Source organism: Capra hircus, chromosome 3, assembly GCF_001704415.2.
Source record: "Capra hircus breed San Clemente chromosome 3, ASM170441v1, whole genome shotgun sequence".
Lineage (NCBI taxonomy): Eukaryota > Metazoa > Chordata > Mammalia > Artiodactyla > Bovidae > Capra > Capra hircus.
The window spans coordinates 105,890,807-105,911,443 of NC_030810.1; the positions used below are offsets into that span (position 1 = coordinate 105,890,807).

Sequence of the window (20,637 nt, forward strand, 5' to 3'; positions counted from 1 at the left end):
CTTACTCTTTGTGACCCCTTGAACTGCAGCACACCAGGTTCCCCATCCTTCACTATCTCCCAGAGTTTGCTCAAAGAGTGGAAATATACAGTGCACTAATACATAGTCTTAAAAAAAGAATTTGAAGAAGGATTCTTAATAATTTTGGGGAAATGTCTATGATATGATTGAAGTGAAAAAAACAGGTACAAGTTCAGTTCAGTCGCTCAGTCATGTCCGACTCTTTGCGACCCCATGAATCGCAGCATGCCAGGCTTCCCTGTCCATCACCAACTCCCGGAGTTCACTCAAACTCATGTCCATCGAGTCGGTGATGCCATCCAGCCATCTCATCCTCGGTCGTCCCCTTCTCCTCCTGCCCTCAATCCCTCACAGCATCAAGGTCTTTTCTAATGAGTCAACTCTTCACATGAGGTGGCCAAAGTATTGGGAGTTTCAGCTTTAGCATCAGTCCTTCCAGTGAACACCCAGGACTGGTCTCCTTTAGAAAGGACTGGTTGGATCTCCTTGCAGGCCAAAGGACTCTCAAGAGTCTTCTCCAACACCACAGTTCAAAAGCATCAATTCTTTGGCGCTCAGCTTTCTTCACAGTCCAACTCTCACATCCATACATGACCACTGGAAAAACCATAGCCTTGACTAGATGGACCTTTGTTGGCAAAGTAGCAGATACCAACTGGTCCCTAAATAGTAAGAGCCATTGATGTTAAAAATTCATTGACTATGGCATCAAAATAAATAAAACACTTAGTAATTTAATAAAATATAGCCAAAAAGTGCAATAATTATACACTGAAAATTAAAAAATGTCATTGAAAGAAGCAAAAGAAGACCTACATAAATGGAAAAATACCTGTGTTTATGGATTGGCAGACTTAATAAGACCACTGTCCAAATTACTTTGCCAACAAAGGTCCGTCTAGTCAAGGCTATGGTTTTTCCAGTAGTCATGTATGGATATGAGAGTTGAACTGTAAAGAAAGCTGAGCACCGAAGAATTGATGCTTTTGAACTGTGGTGTTGGAGAAGACTCTTGAGAGCCCCTTGGACTGCAAGGAGATCCAACCAGTCCATCCTAAAGGAGACCAGTCCTGGGTGTTCACTGGAAGGACTGATGCTGAAGCTGAAACTCCAATACTTTGGCCACCTCATGTGAAGAGCTGACTCATTTGAAAAGACCCTGATGCTGGGAGGGATTGAGGGCAGGAGGAGAAGGGGAAGACCGAGGATGAGACGGTTGGATGGCATCACCAACCCGATGGACATGAGTTTGGGTAAATTCCAGGAGTTGGTGATGGACAGGGAGGCCTGGCGTGCTGCAGTCCATGGGGTCCCAAAGAGTCAGACACGACTGAGTGACTGAACTGAACTTACTCTCCAAATTGGTCTACAGATTCAGCACAATCTCTATCAAAATCTGAGTCGGATTTTTGCATCAGTTGACAAGTTGATTTGAAAATTCAAGTGGAAATGCCAGGGATCCTTTTTCTTGAAAATGAGCAAAGTTGAAGGACTAACTGAGCAACTTACGCTTTCACTGTTTTCATGATTGGTAACCGGGGGATCTTCAAGAGGAGGTGAGTGTGGCCCTGAGATGACCAACACTTGAAATCCTTTCTAAATTTCTGGAGCAGAATGAAACCCTAAAAACTAGGTATTAGGTTATTTTCCTTTAAGTCTGCACAATGTCATAAAAACCATACTCTGCCCACAAATACCTTTGGTGCATAAACTTGTGTAACATTTTCCTCTACCTCTTCTCGTTTATTTATTTGTTCTGTTACTGGACTGCAGGATTGAGAGAAGAGAAAAGACCTTGTGGTTGCAACTACAGTATGGGGATTTTTTAAAGTTTGTATCACAAATATTGACAGTGTTTATCTAGTATAATGTGTGGGTGTGCGCACGCTTTGACTGAGCTGCAAGGCTTTGGGGATGTTCTTTCTCCCACCAGGGATTGAAACCAACAATCCTCCAGTAATGAAAGCGAGGAGTCCTAACCACTGGACCACCAGGGAATTCCCTAACATAATGTTATTTTTCTGTCTGTCTCTTAGAGTTTTTCTTTAGGCTGATAGTATTTCCTAATCTTCAGGCCTTAGGCAGTTTCTAATTTTCCTACTCCATTAACCATTTGGAATTTATAACAATAAAAACAATACAATTTCTTGTGTAGAGTGCTCCGCTATTTAAAAGTAGTGGCTTTTATTTAAAACAGTGGCTTACAGTTTGAAATATTTTCACAAACATCAGTATATTTGATTCTCAGCCTAATCCCATGTTGTACGCAATCTTCCCCATTTGTAAGTGGGTAACCTGAGGGCCATGCCTGGAGAATCCCAGGGACAGAGGAGTCTGGTGGGCTGCTGTCTATGGGGTCGACAGAGTCAGACACGACTGAAGCGACTTAGCAGCAGCAACCTGAGGGCCAGTCAGCACAGAAAAAGGGACTAGAATGGTCTCAGCAAAAAAAAAAAAAAATAGAATGGTCTCAGCTGCAGGGGCTTGTTCTTTGACGAAGTTTAGTGTGTGCTCTGCTTAACAAACATTTATTTCTCTTTGAATCACACTGCCACTGCTCCTTGGTTCCATGCTTCTCTCCAGTCTGGATCAAGACCTCTCTCTGAGTCCAGCATCCCTGTCCCTGTAGTTCTCGTCTCTGACTTTCTCTGGCCTCAGTGTCTCCTGTGAAGGGGCTTGAACACCCCAGAGCCGGCCATGCTGGTTGTGGTCGGGGTTGGGGAGAATGCATGAGGGGGAGAACCGCCGAAGAGGTCTTCTTTCCTCTGTAGTGCTTGCTGCCACTTCTAGAGTCAGCCTAGAGGAGTAAAGTTTTTAAGACAGCAAATACTTCCAACTTGGGTTGTTTTTTATATTTAAAAAATGAAATGGAAAAATTTCAGTAAAAATGCCATGGAAAAATTTCTGAACGGGGGAAGTATGAAAGACACCAACATGAGTGGGAGCAGAGGTAGGAAAAAAGACTGAGCTGGAAAGAGAAACACCTCATTCCTTTGACACTGCTGATGCAAATATCAAGAAGGAAAACGCTCGGAGAAACTGGGACTCTCCCTCTGAACTGAAGCTTAGCTAAGCCTTGGCAAGCAAGAGTCTGAAGGGCGCTCTGAGTCTGGTAGACGCCCCCGGAACTTTAAAGTCTCTGCTGTAGCATTCCCATCTCAGAATGTTCTCCGCCTTAAACAAACAGTGATTTTCCAGCACGGCACAGGACGCCAGCTGAGTGTGGAGCCCAGCACTCTGCAGGGCTTGTCAGTGCCGGTAATGCAGCCTTCTCCCGCCACCTGCTGGCTATGTGATGTATTGCATATTAAGTCATGAAAAAAGTCAACAGTTCAGTTCGGTTCAGTTCAGTCGCGCTCAGTCGTGTCCGACTATTTGCGACCCCATGAATCAAAGCACGCCAGGCCTCCCTGTCCATCACCAACTCCCGGAGTTCACTCAGACTCACGTCCATCGAGTCAGTGATGCCATCCAGCCATCTCATCCTCTGTCGTCCCCTTCTCCTCCTGCCTTCAATCCCTCCCAGCATCAGAGTCCTTTCCAATGAGTCAACTCTTCGCATGAGGTGGCCAAAGTACTGGAGTTTCAGCTTCAGCATCAGTTCTTCCAATGAACCCAAGACTGATCTCATTTAGGATGGACTGGTTGGATCTCCTTGCAGTCCAAGGGACTCTCAAGAGTCTTCTCCAACACCACAGTTCAAAAGCATCAATTCTTTGGCACTCAGCTTTCTTCACGTCCAACTCTCACATCCATACATGACCACAGGAAAAACCATAGCCTTGACTAGACGGACCTTTGTTGGCAAAGTAATATCTCTGCTTTTTAATATGCTATCTAGGTTGGCCATAACTTTCCTTCCAAGGAGTAAGCGCCTTTTAATTTCATGGCTGCAATCACCATCTGCAGTGATTTGGGAGCCCCCAAAAATAAAGTTTCATTTTTTCCACTGTTTCCCCATCTATTTCCCATGAAGTGATGGGACCAGATGCCTTAAGAAACAAAAATTCCTTGAAAATCTGGAAGGACGGACAACAAAATGTAAAAAAATTAATTCTTTCTGCATGGTAAGATTAAGAGGGATTTTCATTTTTAAATGTTTTTATGTTTGTTAAATTGTCTGCAGTTAGGTGCCTCGTTGTGGGATCAGTTTTTAAGAAAGCAATAAAAGTGCTCCTCCAATTTAAAAATTATTATTCTGTGACTTATTCTGGCTTCACTTTTTAAAATGTTATTTATTTTTAATTGGAGGATAATTGCTTTACAGTGTTGTGTTGCTTTCTGCCATACATCACGATGAGTCAGCTGTGAGTAGACACTTGTTCCCATCCTCTTGAACCTCCTTCCCACCTCCCATCCCATCCCACCCCTTTAAGCTGTCACGGAGCACCGGGTTGAGCTCCCTGCATCACACAGCAGATTTCCACTGGCTCATTATTTTATATATGGCTTTGTTGTTGTTCAGTCGCTCAGTTGTGTTTGATACTTTGTGACCGCATGGACTGCAGCACACCAGGCTTCCCTGGAGTTTATCTCCTGGAGTTTGTTCAAACTCATGTCCATTGAGTCTATGATGCCATCCAACCATCTTATCCTCTGTCATCCCGTTTTCCTGCCCTCGGTCTTTCCCAGCATCAGGGTCGTTTCCAATGAGCGGGTTCTTCACATCAGGTGACCAACGTATTGGAGCTTCAGCTTTAGTGTCAGTCCTTCCAATGAATGTTCAGGCTTGATTTCACTTAGGATTGGTTGGTTTGATCTTGCAGTCTGAGGGACTCTCAAGAGTCATCTCCAGCACCACACAATTCAAAAGCATTGCTCAGCCTTCTCTCTGGTCCAGCTCTCACATCTGTATATGACTACTGGGAAAACCATAACTTTGACTATATGGACTTTTGTCACAAAGTGATGTCTTTACTTTTGGATATGCTGTCCGGGTTTGTCATAGCGTTTCTTCCAAGAAGCAAGTGTCTTAATTTCATGGCTGCAGTCAATGTTAGCAGTGACTTCAGAGCTCAAGAAAATGAAATCTGTCACTACTTCCACTTTCCCCCCTTCTATTTGCCATGAAATGATGGGAACAGATGCCATGATCTTAGTTTTTTGAATGTTGAGTTTTAAACCAGCTCTTTCACTCTCCTCTTTTATCCTCCTCAAGAGGCTCATTTGTTCCTCTTCACTTTCTCCCATTAGAGTGGCATCATCTGCATTTCTGTGGTTGTTGATATTTCTTCCAGCAATCTTGATTCCAGCTTGTGATTCAACCAGCCCAGCATTTCACATGATGTACTCTGCATAGAAGTTAAATAAGCAGGGTGACAATATACAGCTTTGTCATACTCCTTTCCCAATTTTGAACCAGTCTGTTGTTCCATGTAAGGTTCAAACTGTTACTTCTTGATCTGCATATAGATTTCTCAGGAGACTAGTAAGGCTATCTGGTAAACCATATCTTAAGAATTTTCCACAGTTTGTTGTGATCCACACAGTCACATATCATGCAAGAACAGATATGATAAAGGACAGAAATGGTAAGGACCTAACAGAACCAAAAGAGATTAAGAAGAGGTGGCAAGAATACACACACACACACACACACACACACAAAAGGTCTTAATGACCTGGATAACTATGATGGTGTGGTCACCCACCTACAACTGGACATCCTGAAGTGTGAAGCCAAGTAGACCTTAGGAAGCATCACTATGAACAAAGCTAGTGGGGGGTGATGGGATTCCAGCTTAGTTATTTCAAAATAATGCTGAAAACTGATGCTGTTAAAGTGCTGCGCTTAATATGTCAGCAAACTTTGAAAACCCAACAGTGGCCACAGGACTGGAAAATATCAGTTTTCACTCCAATCCCAAAGAAGGGCAATGCTGACGAATGTTCACACTACCATACATTTGTGTTCATTTCCCATGCATGTAAGATTATGTTCAAAGTTCTTCAAGCTAGGCTTCAGCAGTCTGAAGTTCTTATACCAAGAACTTCCAGATGTACAAGCTGGGTTTAGAAAAGGCAGAGGAACCAGAGATCAAATTGCCAATATTCGTTAGATCATAAAGAAAGCAAGAGAATTCTGGAAAAGCATCTACTTCTGCTTTATTATGCGAGAGCCTTTGACTGTGTGGATCACAGCTGGAATACTACGCAGACATGGAAAGGAATGAAGTTTTATGTCACGCACTAATAGGAACAGATGCTCACAACATATTATTAGATTAAAAAAGCAAAGTATGGAACAGTTTGTATTATATGATCTAAAATAGATTTTAAAAAGAATATATATACCTGACGTATATTTCTATTTATCTGCATTCTTGTAGTTTCTTTAAAACTTTCTGGGCATTTACAGAAGAAACTTAACAATAGTTTAATTGCTCCAAGAGAAGGTAAGAAGAAGGAAGGATTTTACTTTTCATTTTATTCCTTTGTTTGTAGTTTAATTCTTTTTTATTCTGTTCATGCATTAATTTTGTTGTATTTTGTGATAAAAATAAGTGGAACACTGACTTGTATGCGTTTACGGTATTTGTGTTCTTAAGATCAGGTGATCCCTTAGAATCAGTCAATCAGTATCTGTGTTTTGATTGATTCTGCTCCCTTTGACACTTCGTCCCCTTACCAACGGTAAGGACTAAAATATATTGAGTGCATTATATGAGTCAGTTTGTTATTTTTGTCGCTAAGTAGTATCCAACTCTTTTGCGACCCCATGGACTGGAGCCCACCAAGCTCCTCTGTCCATGGGATTTTCCAGGCAAGAATACTGGAGTGGGTTGCCATTTCATTCTCCAATATGAGTCAGGCTCAGTTCTAATTATTGATGTTGTTATCCTCATTTTCCGATGAAAACAATGAACAGCAGGTAAGGTGCCTAATGTTATCCAGCTAGTGGGTTGCCTGAGATTTATCTCCAGACACTCAAATTCCAGAGCCTGTGAAACTCCAACATTATGCCCTGTTAAGTCTGCAGAAATTAAAGAAAGAAGACCTCAATTTTATCTGTCTATTCAGTCAACATTTTCTGAATGCCTCCTCTATGCCATGTGAGAAAGCTGTTAAATTTAGGGGAGGCGGTGACTTCCTGGAGGAAGCACAATGGATGTATTACGCTGTCTCTGATGTAGCCAATGAAACTGAGTTGCTGTAACAGTGGTGGCCCACTGGAGCCGCAGCCTTCGTAGCCTTCACTACAAGGAGGCACTGTAGAGGCCTCTTGCTGCGAATGGCCACCTCCTCCTCATGCCTTTGCTGGTCCTCTGCAGGCTGGTGATACAAAGGAGCCTACCCTCAGGGAGGCGCAGGCTGTCAGGACACTCCTGTGCTAGTGAATCCGTGGTCGGAGGGAAAACGGCCAGCAGGATAGGGAGGCTGAGAAGCGGAAAAACACATTGCTCTAAGTTATTTGTTAACACACATTAAAGATTGGCTTAACTCATTAATGAGGGAACTAGAAGAAGACAAAGGAGCTGCTCTGGAGAGCATTTGAGAAACAGGGAATTTATATAGCCAATAAGCAAAAGGAATACTGAAATAAGACTGCTAATTAGATGATTGGTCAATTTTCCAGGGCAACAGAACCAAAATACCTTTGTGGTTAATTTCTCTATTGGGCAATAAAACCCTATTGTTTTAGCAGCTTTAGCAAGTTAACCACTAACCGTGGTTGTGGCGGTTTAGTCACTAAGTCATATCCGACTCTTTTAAGACCCCAAGGACTGTAGCCCGCCAGGCTCCTCTGTCCATGGCATTTCTCAGACACGCATACTGGAGTGGGTTGCCAGTTCCTTCCCCAGGGGATCTTCCCAACCTAAGGATCAAACCCAGGTCTCCTGCATTGCAGGTGGATTCTTTACCAACTGAGCCTCCAGGGAAGCCTAACCACTAACTATCAGTTCCGTTCAGTCACTCAGTTGTGTCCGACTCTTTGTGACCCCATGAATCAAAGCACGCCAGGCCTCCCTGTCCATCACCAACTCCCAGAGTTCACTCAGATTCATGTCCATCGAGTCAGTGATGCCCTCCAGCCATCTCATCCTCTGTCGTCCCCTTCTCCTCCTGCCCTCAATCCCTCCCAGCATCAGAGTCCTTTCCAATGAGTCAACTCTTCGCATGAGGTGGCCAAAGTACTGGAGTTTCAGCTTTAGCATCATTCCTTCCAAAGAAATCCCAGGGCTGATCGCCTTCAGAATGGACTGGTTGGATCTCCTTGCAGTCCAAGGGACTCGCAAGAGTCTTCTCCAACACCACAGTTCAAAAGCATCAATTCTTCGGTGCTCAGCTTTCTTTACAGTCCAACTCTCACATCCATACATGACTACTGGAAAAACCATAGCCTTGACTAGATGGACCTTAGTCGGCAAAGTAATGTCTCTGCTTTTTAATATGCTATCTAGGTTGGTCATAACTTTTCTTCCAAGGAGTAAGCATCTTTTAATTTCATGGCTGCAGTCACCATCTGCAGTGATTTTGGAGCCCCCCAAAATAAAGTCTGACACTGTTTCCACTGTTTTCCTATCTATTTCCCATGAAGTGATGGGACCGGTTGCCATGATCTTCGTTTTCTGAATGTTGAGCTTTAAGCCAACTTTTTCACTCTCAGGACTGTAAATGTTCTATCTTTTTTGATTGTAGATTATTTATCAAATACACTTCAACAGCAAAGTTACCATCTCCAAGAGAACTAGTTGAGTGTCAAGCAAGCTTTTAGACAGTCCACTAAAGCAACACCAAACCCCCCCACCAAACTAACAAAAATCCCAATAATCAAAACAACTCTGGGCAACCCTGTGGACTGTGCCCGCCAAGGTCGTCTGTCCATGGTATTCTCCAGGCAGGAATACTGGAGTGGGTTGCCATGCCTTCCTCCAGGGGATCTTTCTGACCCAGGAACCGAACCCATGTCTCTTATGTCTCCTGCCATGGCAGGAGGGTTCTTTACCACTAGCACCACCTGGGAAGCCCTAATCAAATCAAAACAAAACAAAAAGAAGCAATTCTCTTTTTATCTCTTCTAAGTTTGGAGGAATTATTCTTCTACAGAAGGGAAGAACTCATCTAACTCTGGAGATGAGCTACCTGGATTACTTACTAACAATTTAGTAACTTTCTTTAGATAGTAGTTTCTTCATCCATAAAATGGGAACGATACTGTGAGAGTAGTTGTATCTGTCAGTGACAATGTAAAGCAATAATTCTGTGCTTGCTTTTTTATATTCGTTTTTTGTTTGTAAAATTTTTGGCTGTGCTGAGACTCCGTCGCTGCATGCAGGCTATCTTTAGTTGTGGCGAGTGGGCGCTACTCTTCATTGCGGCGCACTGGTTTCTCATTGCAGGGGCTTCGGTAGTTGCAGCTCGCTGGCCCTAGAGCGCAACCTCCGTAGTTGTGGCACATGGACTTAACTGCCCCGTAGCATGTGGGATCTTCCCGACCAGAGATCGAACCTGTGTCCCCCGCATTGGCAGGCAGATTCTTAGCCACTGAACCACCAGGGAAGTCCAGGGACTTAACTTTTTAAAATTATTCGCATTTGGGTCTGAGAACGGTTGATTAATACCTGCAAATCTTCTTACTTCTGGGCTTAAATTTGAGCCACATGAGACCGAGAGTGAGACGATGTACAAAGTCTAGTTAGATCCTACCAAGGCTGGCTTGAAGGAGAACAGAAGCAGGAATTTGAGAGAGCAAGCCTGAGGCCCGGGAGCATAAGAAGGGATGATAAAAATGAGGACTCGGGAACTCAAGGGATTTGCAGAGGTCAAAAACACTATTTTTTAAAATTTTTATTTGATTGAAGTAGAGTTGAGTTACAATGTTGTGTTTAATTTCTGCTCTACAGAAAAGTGACTCAGCTACACACATATGTACATTCTTCGTCATAGTCTTTTCCATCTTGGGTTATCACCGGCTGTTGAATATAGTTCCCTATGCTATACAGTAGGGCCTTGTTGTTCATCCGTCCTACATGTAAAGTTTGCATCTACTAATACCAAACTCCCAGTCCTTCTCTCCCCAACCCTCCTGCCCCTTGGCAACCGCAGATCTCTTCTCTGTGTCCACGAGTCTACTTCTCTTCCATAGGTAAGTTCGCATATGGTATTTGCCTTTCACTTTCTGACTTCACTTAGTCTGATAATCTCTGTGTTCATCATGTTGCTGCAAATGGCATTGCTTCATTCTTCCTATGGCTGGGTAATATTCCATTGTATACACGGAACACACCTTCACCTGATCATCTGTAGATGGACATTTAGGTTGCTTCTATGTCTTGGCTATCGTGAACAGTGCTGCAGTGAACATTCTCAAATTATGGTTTTCTCTGGATATTTGCCCAGGAGTGGGATTGCTGGATCATTTGGCAACTCTATTTTTTGTTTTTTGAGGAATCTCCATAGTGTTTTCCATAGTGGCTGCACCACAGAAATACAATTTAAATGGCCCACTTGGACTTTCCTGGTGGTCCAGTGGCTAAGACTCCTCACTCCCAGTGCAGGGGGCCCAGGTTCAATCCCTGCTCCAAGAACTCGATCCTACATGCTGCAGCTAAAGATCTTGCGTGCCACAGGGAAGACCGAGGATCCTGAGTGGCACAATTAAGACTCAGCACAGCCGAAAGAGAAGGCCCACCTGGATATGACCACGAAATGACTGTGACAAACAGAATGGGTAGGTAACATGGTTAGTAATATGTAAAATATAAATCTTACAAAATGTAAATCTTGTTAATTCTTAGTAACCATGAAATAGCTTCTAGATATTTGTTTTTTTGTTGTTCTCTGCACTTTCCATCATTCTATTTTACCCTCATCTACCTCTGAGATTGGAGAAAGAAATGGCCACCCACTCCAGTATTCTTGCCTGGGAAATCCCATGGTCAGAGGAACCTGGCAGGCTATAGTCCATGGGGTCACTAAGAGCCAAGCACAACTTAGCAACTGAGCATACGCCTCTAAGACAGGAGAGATGTTAGTTCACTAGACTGAGCACTTCATAAGGTCAAGGCCTTCATAATTTCATTTACTGAGTTGCTCAAACAGTTCTCTGTATCCTGAAGCCCTTCAGAAAAGCCCTACTCTGACCCCACCCCTGCCCACCCCACCTTAAGGATGGAGGTGGTTGACAAGCCTGAGCATCTGCCAGGTTGAGATGAGGACAAGACATCCCCACTGCAGTCTTCCAAGAACATCTTCACTTTTAATTTCTAGGTTCTGATCAGGACCGAAGTGGGCTTTGTGGGGTCCGCTTCTCAAGAGCCCCAAACCAAGGGGCTGGAGTGACAAACAGGGAACAGGGCTGGGCAGCCTGAGATGAGGCACGGTCAGGGCTCCACGTGGCATCTGAGGCGTGGTGGTGATCTCTTCCTATTCTCCACAGAGATGGAAACAGGGCAAGATAGGAATATAGAGAGGGACACCCTCACTGTTTAGACAGACCCTAGCCCTATGAGGGGCCCCCATTCGTGAAGGGTGTGGCTAGTGCAAGGATGAGTGGGTCTAATGAGTCTCAGCTCTTTCCCATCTTGTTCTCCCCTTTTCTAACCCTTTCCTAACTTGAACCAACTGTTGTGACAATGAACATCATTCATAGCATGCCTTTCACTTGATAGAAGGCTGCTCCATCACCTTCACACCAGCCAGCCCCTTTGGGCAGGTGTGGGGCCCATTTGACAGTTACAGAGACTGAAGCTCCAGGAGGTTGGCAGAGCCTCGTATGAAGTCGGCATCTGGAGAAGGATTCCTGATTCACGGTCCAGAGTTTTTCCCATCAGGCCACGTGGCCTCATGCCCCCTTCAGATTGGCAGGTCCCCCACAAGGGCAGGGACCACATCTTCCCCTTCCTTCCCACCCTTGACTCTAACCACAGTACAAACACTATTCAGAGTACGCTGAGGTGTCCTGAGAGGAAAACATGTCTTTCCACAAGGCTGAGTCCCCCAGGTTCACCCCCAAAAACATCCTGCAGTGCGGCCAGGATCTAGCCCCATAAAAGGCTTGAGCCTGGGTTAGAAAAAAAGGGAGGCCTGGGGCTCCCAGGCAGGAGGACAAGGGTGAGAGCCGTCAGAGAAGGGGCACAAGACTGCCCTGCGCCGTCTGCCAAAGACAGCGCTGCAGGGAGACAGGGAGGTGGGCAAGCGGTTGGGTGTGAATGTAAATTATATTGGAAGGAGAGGGAAGCCCTGCCAGGCACCCCTGGTCCCTCTCTGCTATGCCCCCTAAAGTACCATTTTGCCAACTCCTCCAGTCCTTCATGCAACAATCCCGTAGGAAACTGGGCCCCTGCTTGCCATCACCAAAGAGCCAGCAAATTGGTCAGCTGAATGAGCCTGGAATGTGGGGGCTGAGCCTGGGGTGTCAGGGAAAGAGGCTCATCCAGGCTCATCCTGGATGATTCCACTTCATCCTGGTTGATAGGTAGTGAGGATAGCAAAGCCCTGTCCTCAGAAGATGCTAGAAAAGATGCCATCTCAAGCCTGAGAAATCTTACCCCATTCTTATCTCACAGTATCTTTCCGGGAGAACTGAGAAGGAGCGTGACCTTGAGCAAACTAAACACAGTTTGGTTGCTCAGGGGATATTTATTCCTGGTCTGTTCCTTTCTCATTCCATACTCAAAGGGTTCTTTGGCATCTATCACAGTTCTAACCCTCCCTCCTTGCCAAACTCAGCCTTTTACGAATTTATACACCAGAGACTTCCAAACCACGACTCAGAAGCGATGGGAGAAAGAAGGGAGCTGGAGAATAGGGGCGCAACCGCTGGCTGTGGAGCCTTTTTATGCCCCCTCTCTGCGGGAGGCTGTTTGTGTTGGGCTGAAGCCAGTCAGAGGCACGGGATCAGGGTGTCCTGGCAGAGGAGACAGGCAGCTATTTGTCTCTTCTCATCTGTCCCTTTCTCTGGGAAGAAGAGGGAAGAGTTTAGGAAGGGATGGAGGGATGAGGTAAGCCAATCAATCCAGTCCCTAAAGAGCATCATCCTGGTGGGCACCGTGCTGCCATATATGGCCCCAGGGGAGACCGTGGAGCTGGAGGGGCTGACTCTGAAGGCTCAGGAAAGGAATGGAAGAGGAATCAGCTGGAGAAGCAGAACACTCTAGGCTTGAGTCAACAGCTGCATTGTGTGGTCTTGGACAAGTCACTTTCCCTTCCATCTGGTAAATGAGGACGATAATGATACCAAGGTCCCCTCCAGTTTTGAAAGTGTAGGATTAGTCATTTGAAGACACTGATGTTGGGTGGCAGAGGAAAAAGAAGGCCAAGAGGCAATTCGAAGCTTGAAACTTTTCGAAATGGCTATTTACAGAGAGAGTGCTCCTTTGCATTGATAGCATACAAAAAAGAAATGGGCTATTCTGGGTGTTAGAGAGATTCTATATCTTGACCTGTGCACTTATGGCCTGCACTTTGTTGTATGTAAATTCTATCTCAATAGGTTTTTAAAATGAGCTTAAGCTCTAGTAGGGGTTTGGACTTCAGAAAGAACTTCCTAACAAGGGGAATTTTAGAGAATCTCTACTCGGGGAAGTTAAGGATCTCCCTTCTCTTGAGAGCTTCATCCATCTGCTGAAGGAGGAGGTGGGGGAACTAGGGAACAGATAAAATGACCTCTCTGAGAGCTTTCCAAAGTCCTTCCATCCTCAGAAATTCCCAAGTCCTTCCCAGAGACAGAAAAAATTTTCCTTACTCTCTAATTTCCATCCTCTCCTATTGCAACGCTAACTAGTCACTCTGCCCTCCTTGGCGCCCAGCCACTTCCCTGGCCTTATCCCAAATCTCTTTCGAGACTTGAAGCTTGAGTATTAAGGCAGATCCCATTTCAACCTTCTCACCAACTTTCTCTCTCTCCCCATTTTCTTCTCCTTGGGGATGTCAGTTCCTGTTCTGAACCCGCCCTTTTTCCGGTGGTGTGTGCCAGCCGGTCCTGCATCCCACATCCCCAGCTGTTGACATTTCGTTGCCATTACCCAGAGGATAAAGAAAGGGCCCCTGTTATCCAACAATAGGGGAAAAGAAGGAGACAATGGGAAATTGTGCTTCCGATGGGGAGGGGACAGAGAAGGAAAGGACAGACGGATGACAGACAGAGGGGGCTGGACAGAAGGGGTCAGGTTTCTTGAAGCAAGTGGAGGTCCTGGAAGTCTGGTTCCCACCTTGACAGCCTCTTCCCATAGGCAATGCGCACCCAGGTGACGGAGGGCAGAGGTGAGGACTCTGTTGGGGGAGGGAGAGGGGTGCTGCTTAGAGGAGGATCATATAGAAAAGCAGAGGCAGCTGGAACGACACATAGATCTCTGAGCCTCATTTGTAATTCATCCCCCTGCCCAGCAGTCCAACATCCTTATACTCACCAATCAATCCATCCCTTCTCTGGTCCAAGAGCATCTATAAGAAATGGGGCACCCCACTGTCTGCAACATTTCAGGCAATTATTCCTGGGTTGCCTCCTTCACCCCATCCCTCTTCATGGGTTCTCGTTTCATTCTGTGTCTTCCCCTGGGCCCAGGGCAGTGAGTACCGCAGACCCAGTGCCCAGTCACAAAGCTGGACCCGAGTCACTTAATGTGGCTTAGTGGAATGATGAGTGGGGGAGTTTCTGGTACCTTGGCGTCTTTGAACTCAGGGCAGAAGCATTTCCTCAAAGGTGCAAAAGAAGAGACCGCACTGATCAGGGGCCCAAGTCCTGAGGCTGTTAAGTGCTTGGACCTCCCAGGACCCAGGCAACTCCTTCACCTGGAAACTCTTTCTCCAGCAGGACCAAAAGCTGCCAATCACTGCACCCGCCATCTCTGTGAAGAGGTCCACTTCTAACAGGTCAGTGTCAAAGTATCTTACAGCATATTATTGATCAAAATGTTCATAAAATAATTATCAGAGAAATGACTTTGTATTGTATCTAAAAGTATCCCATAAAAATTTTGAATATTCCTCTTACATAAAGCTTTGTAAGTGAAAACAAAACAGGGAGTAGGCACTGGGGCGGTTGGCCACTCTCTCACTCTCTGTAAGGGACGTGGAGAAGGAATGTGTGTGCCTGCTTTGAGACACAGAAATGCAGGCCAGTGACTAAGAGCTTGAACCTCAGCTCAAGCCTGGATTCAAGTCCCAGCAAACCCCTCCCCTTAACAGCTGTGTGACCTCATTCGAGAATCCTGACATGGGAGCTCCTTTGAGCATGTATAATTGGGATTCATAACCATTCCTAACTCATAGGGTTGCTAAGGGGAGTAAATATAAAAGTGTACTTGAAAAGTGCTTAGAGCAGTTTCAGGCACATTTAACTTGACTGTGTTGGTGCTGGCTGTGGTTACTATGGATCCCTCAACTGATCTCAGTTCCCATTCTCTCTTACCAGTTCCCACTGTGTCAACCAGGTGTTTACCAGGTTGTCCTGTACAGGAGACATGTTCTCTCACTGACTTCCTTGTCGCAGATGCTTTTCTTAACCACTGGGAAGTCCTTTCTGCACCTAACCTCTGTCTCCTGCTGCATACTCAGCTCTGACCTTCATCTGCAGGAAGATGGAACTTGGCTCCTTAGCCTTCCGAGTCCTCCTCAAAGTTTCCTTCCTCTTGCCATGTCCCTGCTCTTCTTCCCAAAAGTCCTTCATGTGAGCTCATTCATTAACACACATATTTATTTAGCACCAACTGTGTGCCAGCAACTATGCCGGCAGTTGCAGATAACAACTAGCATATACATAGCACTTATCCATAAAATGCTGAAATAGATATCAGGACCTATTTAAGCATTTCATGTATGTTACTTCATCTGACTCCACAACTACTCAGTGAGGTAGGTGTGCCACTATCCCCCGCATTTTACCGACGAGGACATTGAATCAGAGAGAGGTTAAGCAACTTGTTCAAAGGAAGTAGAGGAATTAGATCTTAAAAAGGGATAAACTAGGTTAGGGGTCTTTAGTCCAATTATTTTAAAAAATGGCCAAGGTGATAAAGAACAGATAAGATAAAGAAGGGGGAAAATCAACTACTGAAATAGACAGCTGTGTTCAAAATAATTTTTAGTAGCCTTATAATTTTATACTTTATAATTACTGGAGAGCTCACTGATGTAGTCTACATATGCATATGTATTTAACTTTTCCAATTCACACTGCTAATTTAGCTGCTAAAAGAAATACTTCTAAGGGAAAAAGTTCCGAGTCCGGAGCAGTGGGAACCCAGAGTGGCAGACCACAGTGCACTGCAGTGTGATGAGGGGGGAGAGAGGAAAGGCTCCCAGAGGGGGCGAGGCCCAAACTGATGGCCTGTGAGAAGGTGAGGGTGAACTCGGACTGTGCTGGAGCCAGAACGTGTCTGCGGCATACTGCCGAGGGCACAGGTGGTGAGGGGTCGGGTAGGGGGGCAATGCTGGAGGTGCCCTGAGAGGCTGGATCACAGAGAGCCTTAGAAGTTGGGTTAGGACACTGGATTTGATCCTCCTTGGCAACAAGGAGTCACTGCTTTAAGCAGGAGAGTGACAAGATCATATTTACTCTGGCTTCAGATGGAGAATGGGTGTTGGGTGAAGACAGAGGCCAGAGGTGGCAATCCAGAAGGGAAGACTTGGGAAGCAGCACTTGTGCTGAAAAATGGATAGTAGAGGACCTGCTGACTGAAGGGACAAGAGAGGAAGAAGGATGGGCCCAGGAGGCCTGGGGGGCAGGGGGCAGGGAGGAGACTTTGTTACTGCCCCTTCCCCATCACCTTCCTTTGCTGACAATTTCAGCCCCTTTATCTGCCGCCATGGCTTCCAGCTGAACAGTCCCCTCTGAGGAATCCCAGTGGGAGTTCATCATCTCCCCACCCCATTTCCTTAGTGCTAAAGTGAAAGTGAAGTCTTGTGTGTCCGGCTCTTCGCGACCCCATGGACTCCTCCGTCCATGGGATTTTTCAGGCAAGAGTGCTGGAGTGGGTTGCCATTGCCTTCTCCGAGGAAGGAGAGTGCTAAGGAGTGCCCAACCTTGTGCCCCACAGACTGGGCTGACTCCCATCATGCAAGGCAGGATCAGCCTCCCCACTCTCTGCCACTTCCTTCTCCCTTGGGCCTTCACCATCTTCCACAGAGCCCTGGGGAGCCAAGGTAAGACCTTAATTCGGCCCAGAATCTGGAGAACAGTGGTGGGGAAAGTGGGAAGGGTTGATGGAGGTCCTCAGGGACTGAGTCATTTCTGAGTGAGCAATGGAGAGAGGTTTGGTGGGGTCTGGGGAACGCTGGCTTTGGACAGGCACTTGGGGCAGTGGGGGGGTCAGGGGGTTCCTGCCACTGTGGCCCCCTCTGCTCAGCACCCAACCCTGGCCCCCACTACCTCCTGCCCCCCATCCACGAGGTCATTCACTCTCGTCGTGGGGCCACGACCACGCTGCCCTGCGTCCTGGGCGCCCCGCCTCCCAGCTACAAGGTGCGCTGGAGCAAAGTGGAGCCCGGGGAACTCCGGGAAACGCCCATCCTCATCACCAACGGACCGCACGCCCGGGGCTACGGGCCCCTGGGGGGGCGCGCCAGGATGCGAAGAGGGCATCGGCTGGACGCCTCCCTGGTCATCGCGGGCGTGCGCCTGGAAGACGAGGGCCGGTACCGCTGTGAGCTCATCAACGGCATCGAGGACGAGAGCTTGGCGCTGACCCTGCGCCTGGAGGGTGAGGCCCTTCGGCTGCTGCCGCTTGCCTCTCTGGCGGTGGTTCGGCCGTCTCGTCTCAGGCCTCCCGGGGCTCCTCTCCAGCCTCTCCCCCTCCCTGCTCCCGGAGCCCCCGGCCCTTTCTCCTAGGTTGCACCGCCCTTCCTTCCCCCCTCCTTCTGCCGGCCCTCTCCAGGCTGTCTGCCCCCCACTCCCAGGTGTGGTGTTTCCGTACCAGCCCAGCCGGGGCCGGTACCAGTTCAATTACTACGAGGCGAAGCAGGCGTGCGAGGAGCAGGACGGACGTCTGGCCACCTACGCCCAGCTGTACCAGGGTGAGTGGCCGAGCCCGGGTACCGCCCAGGCTCCCTCCGAGCTGTCGCCTGGACCCCAGTGGAGGCGAACTCCGGGTTTGGCTCCCGCCTGTGATGCGTTTAATCCCGCTACCCTCGTTCCTTCCCCCGCCATCTCCCGCCAGCGTGGACCGAGGGTCTGGACTGGTGCAACGCGGGCTGGCTGCTCGAGGGCTCCGTGCGTTACCCTGTCCTCACGGCGCGCGCGCCCTGCGGTGGCCGAGGTCGGCCCGGGATCCGCAGCTACGGGCCCCGCGACCGGAAGCGCGACCGCTACGACGCCTTCTGCTTCACCTCCGCGCTGTCAGGTAAGAGGGCGGGGCGAGCCATCCTCCGCGTCGGGAGCGGCCGGGGCCTGACCTGCACCGGACGGAGGATCCGAGCTGAAATGAGGCGGGGGGCGGGGCGAGCGGGGCCTCCGGAATGCGGCGGGGAAGGCAGAAAGCTAGAGGCCTGAGGTTACAGGCCGACGCCCTGGAAGGCCTCGCCCCTCCGTCTCTCTGCCCACCCAGCCTCCAGCCTGTCTTTTGCAACCTCACCTGCACCCCCAGTCTCTAGACTCCCACTCCTGCTACCCAGGCTCGGACCCACCGACCCACACCTGCCCCTCTCCCGCACCCCGACTCTGCCCCCCGAGAGTATGAATTCCGCCACGCGCCGGCCGGCCCTGCCCTCGGTCAGTCGGTGACCTGCTTCGGTTCCCAGGTCACGTGTTCTTCGTGCCCGGGCGGCTGACGCTGTCTGAAGCCCACGCGGCCTGCCGGCGGCGCGGGGCCGTGGTGGCCAAGGTCGGGCACCTCTATGCCGCCTGGAAGTTCTCCGGGCTGGACCAATGCGACGGCGGCTGGCTGGCGGACGGCAGCGTGCGCTTCCCCATCACGACGCCTCGGCCGCGCTGCGGGGGCCTCCCGGATCCCGGAGTGCGCAGCTTCGGCTTCCCCAGACCCCAGCAGGCGGCCTATGGGACCTACTGCTACTCCGAATAGGGGCCCTCCGCACCCCTTCCAGGAGAAGGAAATGGCAACCCACTCCGGTGTTCTTGCTTGGAGAATCCCGGGGACGGGGGAGCCGGGTGGGCTGCCGTCTATGGGGTCACACAGAGTCGGACACGACTGAAGTGACTTAGCAGCAGCAGCAGCAGCACCCCTCCAGCGCGCGCGACAAAGCCTGGGAGCCGTGGCGGGGGTCTCTCGCCACTTTCCCGAGAGCCTCCCCTTCCATCGGACGAGGAGCTGCTCCTCCTGACCAGCCTTCTCGACCGAAGGCTGCGGGCCGAGGATCCCGGCGGGCCCGGCGTCGGGGAGGGGAAGTGGCGGCGCCCCGGGCGGTAGTGCGCAGCTACGAACCTCTGACCCGAGGCGGTTCGCGCCCCCCGACCCCGCAGCAGACGATGCAGCCACGGCTAGGTGACGGGAGAGGCGTCCAAGGGGCATTAACTGACTTCTATCCGGCAATAAAATAACCTGAGGACTTTTTGTGTTGGGTGAAGCTGTCAGCGAGGCGTGGGGCGCGGGGGCGCGGGGGTTGAGGGGGATCGCGTTGGATCCAGCGTGCTGAGCCAGCGCCTCGGAATACAGAGGAAAAGGAGGGGCTACTGCCCCTGAGGGATGAGGCTGCAAGAGAGTCGGGATTTCGAGGTGCTGTGCTGTGCTCATTCGCTTCAGTCGTGTCAGACTCTTTGCGACCCCATGATTTGTAGCCTGCCAGTCTCCTCTGTCCACGGGATTTTCCGGGCAAGAATACAAGAGTGGGTTGCCATTTCCTCCTCCAGAGGATCTTCCCGACCCAGGAATGGAACCCGTGGCTCCTGCTGCTTCTGCACTGCAGGCAGATTCTTTACCCTGGAGCCACCTACTGGAAGGAGGAGAGGGCACCAAAAGGCCTTAGGAGAGTGGGACACACCGTGGGCGGCCTGGCCTTGGATAGAATTCAGGGTGATGTTGTGCCAGGCACCACGCGGGGGCGCCACACCCCTACCTAAGGTTACTGGCTAGGCGCGCTCCAAAGCCCCAGGCCTAGCCCCTGGGCACCACAGAACAGAGGGTGGCCCTAAATATATTTCAAAATGTGTTTGTATCCTGCCAGTCAGTCTCCCAGAAGAGTTCTCATGACTACTATTAAAGGCAGGAAAGTCACTCCGTTGTTACAACTGACAGGAAATAAACTCGGAGGAGGAGGTGGCAAGCTGACACAATAAGGTCCTCAGAGGGCTAATACTTCAGGGGGGTTGTGCATTTGGCTTAGCGTTCACCACCGCCATGGCCGCCAGGGCAAAAGGGGTAACTTAACTGGGAACACTTAACATCAGGCTAAAAGAAACATACCTGTAACTCAAGAGACAAACTCCAATATCATTAATTCATTTTCCTTAATGTATATTATATATATTTATTTACTTATTTCTGTTTAGGCAATCTTTTCTTTTTGGGCCGTGCCACAGTTCCCCCACCATCCAGGCAGTGAACAGTGGGGAGCCTTAACTACTGGACTGTTAGGAAATTCCCTGTTCTAGCAATCTAACTATACCACAAAAAGCCTCGGCTGGAGAATAATCATGACTGGAGCAAAGAGTAGAACTTTGTTTTCTTTTCTTTTCTTTTTTTTTTTTTTGAGTATGAATTTTCAATGATGCTTGATCCATGC

At 48.5% G+C, this 20,637-nt stretch overlaps 1 protein-coding gene across 2 annotated transcripts; it reads left to right on the forward strand.

The window, feature by feature from the left end:
• Positions 14,101-19,469, forward strand: HAPLN2 (hyaluronan and proteoglycan link protein 2). 2 transcript variants are annotated; one of them, XM_018046292.1, is made up of 7 exons: positions 14,101-14,226; positions 14,774-14,835; positions 17,001-17,106; positions 17,310-17,663; positions 17,860-17,976; positions 18,120-18,302; positions 18,700-19,469. In XM_018046292.1, exons 3-7 carry the CDS (start codon positions 17,019-17,021, stop codon positions 18,978-18,980), a joined length of 1,023 nt encoding a protein of 340 aa, XP_017901781.1. In that variant the 5' UTR covers positions 14,101-14,226; positions 14,774-14,835; positions 17,001-17,018; the 3' UTR covers positions 18,981-19,469. The 2 variants fall into 2 exon arrangements, with proteins under 2 accessions (XP_017901781.1, XP_017901782.1); XM_018046293.1 differs by having other exon boundaries at positions 14,777-14,835.